This window comes from Camponotus floridanus, unplaced genomic scaffold (genome assembly GCF_003227725.1).
Source record: "Camponotus floridanus strain SB8 unplaced genomic scaffold, Cflo_v7.5 scaffold2, whole genome shotgun sequence".
Taxonomy (NCBI): domain Eukaryota; kingdom Metazoa; phylum Arthropoda; class Insecta; order Hymenoptera; family Formicidae; genus Camponotus; species Camponotus floridanus.
Genome location: NW_020229325.1, coordinates 4,102,795 through 4,114,793, shown reverse-complemented (window position 1 = coordinate 4,114,793; position 11,999 = coordinate 4,102,795). Strand labels below are relative to the sequence as shown.

The window sequence follows — 11,999 nt, the reverse complement described above, 5'->3', positions numbered from 1 at the left end:
ATTTTTTTACAACTAAAGAGATTTTAAAATTGATTTTGATGGGGAAAGTTTTTTTTTTCAGGGAGAATGGAAATCATATATACACACATATACGCCTTTTTGTTTTTGTGTGGATACGAGTTATTTTATTTTCGTTAACGGATTATATCGCGCTTCTATTATGCTATCCACCAAAATAGACTGCAAATGTTAACATCGTCAATTACACATTTTTGCGATGATATTAATATCTACAATATATTTCGGCCTATACGTCATGTGTATCTTCGCATTGTATGTATATAGAATGTATCTCTTTCTCTCTCGTATATGTATACAGGAATGTGTATCGGGGAAGATTTAAATATATACGATATACACACACGTGTCATGCACACGCACATGATTCTTCTTCTTCTCACTCTCACTCTCTCTCTTTCTCTCTCTTTATATATAGATTGTGTGTATAAATATATATACACACATATACACGAGTAAATGTAACGCAACTTTGTTCATTAGTAAGTAACGTTATGGAATGAGAGGCGAATCGCTAGTTTCTCAGTTATATTTACAATGCTATTCAATTATATTTACGAATAATTTGCAGGCAAGAGTCAAATGATGCGATTATAAATGATGCAGAAGCTTGTCGAGAATGGAACGCATGATAATTTTTGTTTTGTTTCTTTTTTTCACTGTATAAACAATGTGCACTCTATAGACTTTTTGGCACAATACTCGGCAGAGTCATTTTACATGTGCGAGAATGTCAATTTTTTCCCTTCCAAATACATACTTTTTTTTCCTTATAATAAGATAATACCGCGCATACGTATATTTTATATAAAAATTATTTGTAACGCGCACACAGTAAATGTGTATATATATATATTATAATATATGTGTAAGTTTTTAGTCGGTTACACGAGACTGTAGGAATATTATTCTGTTCTAAGACAGATTCGATAAATTGTCAGAAATGTGCCTAAAAGTAAATATCGCAAGACGTCTTACAAGTAGCTTCGCCTCTCGCGAATCGGATTAGATTAATATATACGAAAAACTTCCTTACGTTTATCTAGTAGACCATACAAGATTTTAGCGACAAACAAAACGCGTCCTTTCCTAATTTATTATATATATACGTAATTAAGAGAGGTACGCGCGTTTCTTAGGACCAACGGCTCTAACGCCTAAAGATATCTTATATAGATCCGTAGAGATACATGACAGTGTCACGCATATGTCACGTTTTTTCACGTTTTTTCATGTTTCATCGATATAAATATGTTTCGCACGCGCGCACACATACACAGATATAAATTTATGCACGCAAATTTTGTTTTAATGTGATGCTTCAATATGTGATGCTCGTTCGCAGTCAGAGGAGATAGTCCCCGTTTAATAAACACGTCATGATAAACTACAATTGTGATCACATGTAGCAAGGGATCGATATCAATATTATATTACGCGTGATAACAATTAAGCGGTAAAAAAATTCACAAGACGCGTTTTTGAGACCTTTTCGCGTCGCCTCTCTTCAATCGCGGGCATATCTTTTTTTATTCATCTATACGTAAGTCCTCTTTATTTTAGTTTTTTACATATATATGTACACGCGTTTGCCACAATATAAAAAGACAAATGCATCTTTGAGATACAAGGATTATATAAACTGTACTGATCTTTATCATCAGAATTGTAAAGAACATCTATTTTTTTTATTACAAAAAAATGCTTTCGAAAAATTCGCAGCACGAAGAATTCCGATAGATAATTTTGCATTGTTAGTCTCATTCAATTGAACGTTGAGAGAATTTTATATCCTCTATCACACACACAATATGTATCGAAAACGCGAGCTATAATCACATATACAAATTCTCCATGATTAATTCTATAATTGTAATGATTATTTTAACGTGCTTTACTCATTTGATACAATTTAAATTCTTGCAGTGAAAAAATTTCAGATATCACGATGTTAGAAGTTGAGAGATCCATTTTAGAGCTTCCATATATAATAAAAATAATGGACATAATAGACATCTCCGTATGCGATAAAATAAAGAGTTTGTCGTTTTATCATCATCAATTCTATCATTAGCTGCACAGACAAATAATTAAATACGAAAAAGCTGCCTTTGAGAATTCGAGCAGAAATTTAACTATAAAATCAATTTTCTTTTTATATATAATAAAAAACATTATGCTGTACGATAAGATCTCGCGTAAATTTTCTATAAATTAATCACAGATTAAAAACAAGTCGCGTATAATAAAAAAAATACGAATCAAAATGTGGACGTTATTCTTATAAATGAAAAATACATGCGCACAAAATATTAATTGTTACACAATATCTTGGAAGACACCTCTTTCAACGTATTATGCTAGTTTAAGTTGCCGCTACTTGCAACATTCCCTACACGATTGAATTAAAATCGATTCAGATTATTTTCCATTAAAACTGTGATGTGGTTTCGTCTATTCTAGACATTTTCGCGCTGTTAAAGCACATAGATAAATGATATATAAATAAATACACATTAAAAATTTTTGAGAGAATATAACACTCTTTCTGTCTAATATCTTAGTGTAATAAATTGCTCACTAAGAATCTGACTGAGGAATGACACTTATTTTGACCGAAAGTCAATATCTTAATAATATCTAAAAAAATGAAACGCAATTAAAAATAATTAAGATTGGTACACACATACGAAATGTATAACGAAGCGTAAGGATAATAATACGTGAATACGACCAAGTCGAAATAGAGCTGCGTAAAAACGCAACATCGTATAAAACTAGTATAAGATCCTCTAATGCCACACCTTAAGAGCAGAGAGAGATTAGTACTTTAGTCGCTGCAAAAACTTTCAGTACCCTGTCTCTAAAGTTAAAATCGGTCAATATTATATATATATATATGTATTTATATATACTTATGTACACAATTTAAGATTTCCCTTATGGCACGAAAGACGAAAAATTACTTCATGTGCCAGATATCGGCATACTTTTAATCGGCATAATGCGTAATGCAGATCACCTGTCACAGCACGATCAAACGTCGACGACATCGTTGTTGTTATAGTTGAAATTCGAATCGCGCAAAAATGACGTGCGACGAAGTTTAAAACTGAGACGACTATCTTCAACCATTTTCGGCACTTCCGTTACCTGCAATGCCAGAGTAATAACAGATTTTTTTTTGCATTATATAAAATCCAATTAAGATATATATTTTATTGAAATTATAAGCAAGATTAATATGTAATGTGGGGTAAAATAATTGCATAAGTGTCATAAATTATGACCTTTATATCTAATATTAAAAAAGCATATAAATGAAAGATTTATATCAGTATCGGGCAATAATTTATTATACTTTTATATATATTACTATTCTTTCAACTTGTGATTAATGAAATAATCACACATTAGTTCTATTACTCATGAATTGTTAATTACTCAATAATTATTAATTCATATATCAATAATTATTACTTAGTATGAATTAATTTTATATTATGTAATAAATATTACAGTACAGTATTACATTTTATTATATATAATAAGATTATTCTTTGCCCAATTCTCTATATAATATAGTATAATAAACTATGAGCAGTTAATAAAAAATAGCTCTGAGAGGATAATTAAAATAGAGTCTCAGGAAGGAAAAAAAAATTAAATAAAATATACCTTGATATCTGCTCGGTCGACAGAGCGTTGAAGCAGCGACCGCCATGCTGTAGGTGCGGTATGCTCTAAAATAATAGGTAATAGGAGCGGGTTGTCACATCGAAGGATTTTACATGCGTGTTTTATGTTTGTTACACTATAAGAAGCGTAAGGATGCGTACGCTAAAAAAATTAACCATGCGATACGGAAAAGGCTGAACTGAAAATTGATACTTACCGTTCTCCTTTTTGTCAGCCTTGCTCTTGTTCAAGCTCGCCGCCAATTCTCTCACCGATCTCTTTTCGACGCTCGTGTTGCTCAATGAACTCGCAGTGCTGCTTGCCGATAACGTTGGCGGCAAAGAAGCTGGACCGCTGACACCGCTATCAGTTGACTCATCAAGAGCATCGCCGGAATCGGGTGTATTACCAGCCGATGTGTTTGGGCTGGAGCCATCACTTAATAAACTAAATTCTCCTATAAGAAATTAGGTAGATTAAGTATCATCTTTATATATTATAAATCACTTGATCATTTTTTTCTACGTTAAATAGTTTTTGATAGTGATTCTATATCGAATATAGAATGCCTTAAAGCATAGAATGTTTATAAAATCTTCGTATTTAAAAACATGTTAGGAATTTTGTCTTTCATTTTTAAATGATTTAAAATAATAAGAAAATATATAATTAGCAAGGAGATAGAAAGGGAGATAGAGAGAGCATGAATTAAAATTTTCTCGAAAATCGAAGAGTATCAGCAAAGGGATAATACGAATTACAATTGCAAGAAAAATTCGTGACTCGAAAGTATCTCTTACCGGATTTTCGATCGGTTGCCATGCTCCATGGTCGCGGTTTAGGCGCCGTCGCCGGTGGAGTCGGTTTATTTTTCAGAAGGGCGCCGTTGCTTTTTCCGTCGCTCGTAGATCCGCTACTCTTCACCAACGGTTTCAATATCGGTGATTTAGTCGAATCGGATGTACTTTTGGTACTGCTACCCCCGTTGCTACCGTTTATGGGACTTCTCAGATCATGACCGGTCGATCGTAGCTTGACAGACTTGTCCATGTCGGATTTCTTCGCGATATTTTTACGATTTTCCTGGTCCCTTTCCAGCATGCTCATTCCAAAGCTATCATTGATGTCGTGCGAGCTGCGTGAACTCATGCCAGATGCGTCTGTGAGCATGCAACGTTTAGAATCATCACCCGCATCATTGTTGCAAGTTTCCTTTGCATGAGTTTCGCTTTTGGATCTCTCGTGAACTTGAGCATTGTCCGTCGTATTTCTCCGAGCGAGCGGCGACGCCGTCAGCGGAGAATCGCCTTGAGATCTTCTGCCAACGAGAGGGGAAAATTTCTCCAAATTATCGCTGGATCGAGAACGCGGCGCAGGTTCCAGAAGTGTTTTCAGCATCGGTGAATTACAACTATGCTTTTTTTCCATATCGGGTGGAATGCTTTTGTGACTAGTCAATGATAGATTAGGACTTCCGTCCGTTGGAAAAGTATGTAAAGAACTGTAAATTGTAATAGGTGAAAATTAATTTCGATAATTTGCATATTGATTGCAAACAAATCATAAAGTCATCATATATTTTCAAAAATACAGAATACTTTATGTATGGATATAATCAGTCGTTATTTATACCTGTCATCGCTCGTAGGTGATATTAAAGGTGTGGTCGGTGTGGTGGGTCGGAAAAATACATCGAGACCCTCACCCAGAGCGAGACCGTCGATGGGTTGATCCGGTCTCAACATCGGCCTCGTGGGCGCTCGCGTTTTCGTTCTACGTGGTCTGGACTTCACTAGATGTTGCAACTGCTGACCTACAGTATTGGGCAATTCTGAGACGGAGTCTAAGGATTCTGTCAATGAGTGCTCGGTTTCTGAAATAGCTATGGAACAATAATTATACATTTTGCAAGATGATAGATCTGTGTGAAGATTTAATTTATACAAACCTTCAGCTTGACTTTTCGGTAATGATGGTAAGAGATCCGGAATGTCATCGGCGGAAAGTCCTTCTACCGAATCTACCACAGACTTGGGTCTCAATTTCCTTCCGTGTAGACTTTTGCGTTTGTTCGACAAATGTGGAGTCGCCTAAATATCGAAAAAAAAAATATATATCACATCTCATAATATTAATATTATATCGCGATAAATTATATGTATTTTACACTTATGCAATCATTTACACTTTCGTATATTTTTGTAAATACCTACCAGATTAAGATAATCCAATTTCTATGTTAGCATGTAAATAAAAAGAGCTTATAATTTAGCAGCTTTCAACGAATAAAACATAAAATATATTAGTACTTTGGAAAAAATATATTGGCATTTAAAAGTTTTACAGACATTTTGCTGTCTCGTATAATATTAAAGAACTCGAAAAATCTTACCATTGGTGATTGATCATTGACGCATGGACCGATAGAATTTGCCAACGAACACGTTTCCGGCGTTTCCTCTTCGGATACGAGACTGGATCTGCCGGGAGGTAGAGTTATGGAGACACCGCTCGCGCTAGTCACGCCTATCACGCTTCCACTGCTCATCGAGCCGGCACTAGGTCGTAAAACATCTGGTGTACTGCTCCTTGTTCGACTATCGCAATCACCAATCTGAAAATGTTTTATCTTAGCGATTTTTCTCTGTTTTATATTAGCGCTTTGTTGTTAAAAATATCGAAATATATATCTTCAGGAAATCTTAAGGAGAAATTTATCAATATAATATTACATGTTAAACCATATTAATATGTTTGACGAGTTTGTAATTGTATCAATATGAAATATGATTAAAATTTCAAAACTTGTAATCAAATTTTAGAATCAATTTTGTTCTAACTAAATATTATCTGGCAAATGTTTTCTCTTTTAAAATTTTATATAAAATATAACACAACATATATATCCACATATATGTACATAATATTTTTAACTTACCAAAGTCTTATAACTTCTTGACAACGATTCGATTACCTCATCCGTAATTCTATCAGATATATGCGCTGCAACCGCCAAGTTAAGCTCGCTGATATTTAAAAAGATCAAAACTATTAATAAAATAATAGATCGTCGATTATTAATACATCAATAGTATTATTAGAACACTAACTTGACTCTGTTAACGATATCTGCGCCAGCTTGTTCGGTAACAGTAGTGTGTATGAATTCATTATTGATTTGATTTTTCTCTTTGCAAGTATTACGAAGATCATCTTGCACTGCAATCGGTTCACTCTCATCACCTCTGATCACCGTTTGTGAAAGTATAGTGGGACATTGTTCGTTCGCGCACTTCAACATCGCGTCCAGAGAATCCTGACATCATTTGTACATTTATTATTATATAAGCGTATCTTGTATAATTATTTTGAGAGAAAGAGCACATATAAATATTCACGAAGACTTATATACCTGTAAATACAACGTCACAACTTTGTGAATTTCATTCGCCATATCGTGTAATTTTAGCTCAATCGGATTATTCTCGTCCCGTCTTTGAAGCACCTCGTGTAATCTCGGTAGTAACTGAAAAGATAAAGTTTTATTTGACGAATTTTTCAATCTTACTATAAAAGTGAGTCTTAAAAAATCTAGGTCAAGTATTAAAAGTAAATAAATTTAATTTCTGTATTGTCGTACTTGTTTAGAGTTGTCTGCGTCTTGTATAAGTCCAGTCGCGTAATTGATATCGTTGTTGGCGTCGCAGCTCTCTGCCGCGAGAGTTTTAATGGTGTCCTGAGTTTGAACAACGAGTCTGTCGACCATCTGTTGCGTGGAGCTCAATAGAAATCCCTGTTGCAATCTGAATGCTTGCCCGTGACTATATTTGCACGGCGTGACGTTTCTCTGCAACAGATCCTGTATTTTCTTGCCTAACTGCTCCGTTTTCTCCGCAGAAGTCTTCATACAAGGCTGTAGATCGTAAATCGGAAATGGCATATGCCGCACGCTACAGTTTCTACAAAAATAAATTTCTCATAAATATTATTATCCTTCTTCCGCGTATTCGATACACATATGTATTTCGATGCACATACTTCTCTAGAGCGTGAACGATATCCGCATAGCCTTGCAACGTGATATTATTCTTATCATATATAATAGTCCGTAAATGATTGTTGATTTGCAGTGCTTTCGCCAGCAATCTTGCGCCAGGATCTCCTATCTGATTACCGCTAATATCCAAAGTATGAAGACACGTGTTGCTGCCGAGGGCGTTGATCAGATTGTAGAGATCGCCCTTTAACCTCGAATCGGGCAAATGCAACGCTTGAAGCACGCAGTCATCCTCCTGAAGCATCTGCACCAGAGCATCCATCACGACAGCTATGTGCTTGCTTTTCATACTGGCGGTATTGCGTCCCATGTACAACTGCTTAATCGACTTATTTTTACCTATGGCCGTTATAACTTGCGCCAAATCGACATCCATATCTATAAAAGAATAGTAAATTACGAAATGAATAAAGCAGTGAAATAGAAAAATTCACTCTATATTCCTTCTGTACAAAATCATCATTTCAAGTTGAAAATTAATACAAAAAAGACTTAAAATGGAGGGAAAAGTTTCATAATTCTCTTTCCATTTCTGAAATAACATTATCTTGAGATGTGTAACTATACATACTACTGTCTGATATATCCAACGACGCTATACATCGAACTCCGTGAATGCACGACTCCAAAACATGTGCGCCCATGGAACCCAGATTATTTCCACTCATGTCAAGCTCTAGGCCAACTGTACTTTCGTTGCAAGCCAAGCCAAGTAACAGATGCTTTAATGCCTCCAATGGTAATTTGCACGAAGATATATTTAAGTACTTCAGTGAGAGAGTTGCCGTGAAAAATTGTTTAAAGCTCGGAGGTATCTCTTTGGTTTTCTTGCTCGAAAAAGAATTTCGGGCGACGTTCAGGTGGACTAGATTAGTTGCACAACCCCGTAATAATGCACCAAACAGCTAATGCCAAATCATAAAGAATAATAATAAGAATGATCAAGCTATGATAGCAAAAATATGTGATCGAAAAATAAAATAATATTCACTACTTACACACTCTAAAGTAGTATCTGTACCGCTAAGATCTAAGTGTGTTAAGCTATTAGGTTGTGCCAAGAAATTGCACAAATTCTGCAATTATGAAATGCACAAATTAGTATTCTAGCCGCGACTAAGATACATCTAACTTATTGTCGAGGTCAATTAATGATTCATTACAAACTCACATTAACATCATCTTTCAAGGTATTCTCTGAAAGATTTAGATATCGCAAGCTAGTCGGCATACTCCTATTCAAGCTTAACGCGTGAGCTATTTGACCTACACCTTTTCCAGTTAATCCACAATGGGCCAAATTTAATTTCTGTAAACCTTTAGGTAACTTGCCAATAGGACCACTCAAATGTGTAGCACCTTAAAAACACACATCACAAATTTAGAATAACGAATTAATAATAACATATACACAATACATTTTATAATTAAAAATTTTTGATTTAAGATATTAATACTATTTTATATATTAATATGATATGCTTATGCAACAAATATATGTATAGGATATTATTTATTTAAAATAAAAGGAAAAATATAAGGGGATAATTACTATAAAAAATATAAAAATATAAAAGTGCAATATTTAAAAAAAACAAAAAAGAGAAAGAAAAACTAGATGTGTGAAAAGCATATTAAATATTAGTAAATAATTACTAGGGATAATAAAAATACATGGTTATTGGCACACCTTGCATTAACTTGGCTATTATCCCACACAAGCTAGAGGCTCCTACAAAAAATATAAAGAAAAACTGTTCAGGATAGTTTTGAAATTATGGCTAATAACTGGCAAATGGAGATTTACTTAATGGGTCTAGTGCAGATAAAGATTTAAAATATAAAAGGAAATACAATATAATATAAATTATTAGAATTAATTAATGATATACCTTTATCCTCAATCATATTGTGCGATAGATCTATTGTATGCAGCATCGTATTAGCATTAGAAATTAGAGCTAATGACAGCTTGTGAGCGAAATCCCTTTAAAACCAAAATAATTGTACATTATAAAAATGCCATTAAATTTCTTTTCCTACAAAGCTATAATATGCATCGCTGGAATCATTACCATTTAATCCCGAGATTATCAAGATAGAGTTCTTGAATGGATAAAGATCTTCGCATAACATGTAATAATCTATCTAAAGGTTCGTGACTTAATTTGAGATGAGATGCCCTTAATTTTGTGAACCAAGTATTATATTCCAAGGCCGAGATAATTGGTACTAAATCCTTCTGATCTAAATGATCAAAGTCTCTCAGATTTAATTCTCTGGTATCATGTGAAAGATATATTGTATCAACGTCCTGAAATTGGTATTTTTGTAAATAAGATTTTTATACAAGTAGGTAATTCTAGTAGTACAAAAATTGGAGCAATAATCTCACCCATGCCACTTCTTCCCTATATGGTACACCGTGCAAATCACACATGCATGCATATTGAGTAGAAAAGCCACCACATGGCCCTGTGTGTCTTGTGGCCTCAGTACTTCTAGCTAACTCGCTCCCTCTTATAGTTTGCAATCTGCTAGCTGGTATGACCTCTATTTTTCGTATAATGTAACTACAAAAATAATATTTCAAAGATTTGTAATCAACAAGATTACAAAAAACTATATATCATTATATATCTTAATATATCATTAAGGCAAACATTGATTATTTAGTTGTAAAATTGGACATACTTTAATGGTACTGTAGGAAAGATATTTCGGATTGCCGTATGTAAGGCCTCTATCATGGCATCCACTTCTGTAGTATCCGCGCCTATACTGGTTGTAGTAAAGTTGTAAAATCGTTCTCCAACTGTCAAACATAGCTGATTGGCTCTTCTCGATTCTATGGCCGTTATTTCTAGGTAATGAAAATGGCAGTCGATCTATAAAAATAAAAATTCAAATGTCATGTTACAAGTACATAACAGAAAACCAAGAAAAATACAAACAACTCGACTTACTCTTGTGGGTACTTTGGCCGATAATAGAAAGAGGCGACATGGTGAAAACACCTTAAGTAGAAAAAAAAAAATCAATTTAGCTTAATGCAAAATACGACACATATTATCATGAAAAAAATAGAGACAGAGAAAAATAGATTACTCACGAGAACACGATTTTCTTGCTTATCCTGCTTTGTTTCTAATTTCACCACGTTTTTTAACAATATTTTCACATGCTTGCCAAGTAACGCTTTCACCGATTCTGCAAATAATGAATAATTCACTTAGTCGTACGCGGGATAAATTACTAAGCGAAAAGTGAGCATGAGAATTATACACTTGTCGCGCTTTTTTTTTCCTTTTTTTTTTTAATTAAAAGATACAATGACAGATGAAATCAATTATGATACTCGCGAAAATAGAGAATGTAAGGCGGAGTAAGATTAGTTGTCACCAATACATAGAGATAGATCGTTCGAGGGAATGGATGACAGTTCGCCCGATCTACGTAGACGGGAACGTAAACACTACGAACTGGAGACGAACCGTTTAAATCCTTCGTGAGTTGCGACCGGGTTGACATTTTTGCTAGCTGAAGTCTTCCATTGAAGTTTGCTGTTCCATTTAAAGCGTCGTCTCTCTCTTTTTCTCTCTCTGTCTCTTTCTCAGACTCTTTCCCGGTCGCTGATCGTGACTTCCCGCTTTTCGTCGATTAGAGGAGCGCCATCGAGACAAAGGGCGATGTCACGAGAAGACGAGCAGGCAGTGCACTAGCAGCCATGTTGGCACCAGTCCGCGATTGGTCATCCACGATCACCGATGATCGGCGGCGAAAGCCGCAATTAGAATCTGTTCAGAATTCCGAACACTGGCACAATAAAGATCAATAAAGATGTTTCGAAAACCGCTAGATTCAACACTTCTCTCTGTGTGATTACGATTTCTCAGGAGAAATATATACATATGTGTATATGGCAATAACAGTAATTCACAGATTGACACGTGGATACGATCATACATAAAAATAGTTTCGCTATTATTACGTCATTAGCGTTTATATATACTTTTATTTATCTGCTTATCAACAAAATGTTTTAGATTTTGATAAAAATACGCTCGCTTATAAAATGTTGAAGATTTAAAATTTGATTAAGATTTAAAAATTGATTGATTAAGATTTAAAAATAACAATATATATGATAAGAATATAAAAAAAACTTGGATCATTAAATACCATATAATTAAGAAAAAATTCGTACATTCAATTTTTATTACTTATACCTTTATATTGAAAATAA

General features: G+C 34.2%; 1 protein-coding gene across 5 annotated transcripts; it reads right to left on the bottom strand.

The window, feature by feature from the left end:
- Nucleotides 1–74: 74 nt before the first annotated feature.
- Nucleotides 75–11,688, bottom strand: LOC105252740 (F-actin-uncapping protein LRRC16A). 5 transcript variants are annotated; one of them, XM_011260287.3, is made up of 24 exons: nucleotides 11,248–11,688; nucleotides 10,866–10,963; nucleotides 10,720–10,770; nucleotides 10,448–10,641; nucleotides 10,149–10,326; nucleotides 9,829–10,067; nucleotides 9,646–9,740; nucleotides 9,444–9,485; nucleotides 8,925–9,112; nucleotides 8,752–8,829; nucleotides 8,325–8,658; nucleotides 7,735–8,131; nucleotides 7,337–7,655; nucleotides 7,109–7,222; nucleotides 6,807–7,012; nucleotides 6,635–6,722; nucleotides 6,089–6,310; nucleotides 5,910–5,930; nucleotides 5,645–5,786; nucleotides 5,329–5,569; nucleotides 4,497–5,197; nucleotides 3,914–4,153; nucleotides 3,697–3,761; nucleotides 75–3,171 (listed from the first exon to the last, which is right to left on the bottom strand). In XM_011260287.3, the coding sequence occupies exons 1-24, from the start codon at nucleotides 11,282–11,284 to the stop codon at nucleotides 3,055–3,057; spliced, it is 4,407 nt and encodes a 1,468-aa protein (XP_011258589.1). In that variant the 5' UTR covers nucleotides 11,285–11,688; the 3' UTR covers nucleotides 75–3,054. The 5 variants fall into 5 exon arrangements, with proteins under 5 accessions (XP_011258589.1, XP_011258587.1, XP_011258592.1 ...); XM_011260285.3 differs by having other exon boundaries at nucleotides 5,329–5,578; nucleotides 11,248–11,413; XM_011260290.3 differs by lacking the exon at nucleotides 3,697–3,761 and having other exon boundaries at nucleotides 5,329–5,578; nucleotides 11,248–11,687.
- Between the last annotated feature and the right edge of the window lie 311 nt (nucleotides 11,689–11,999).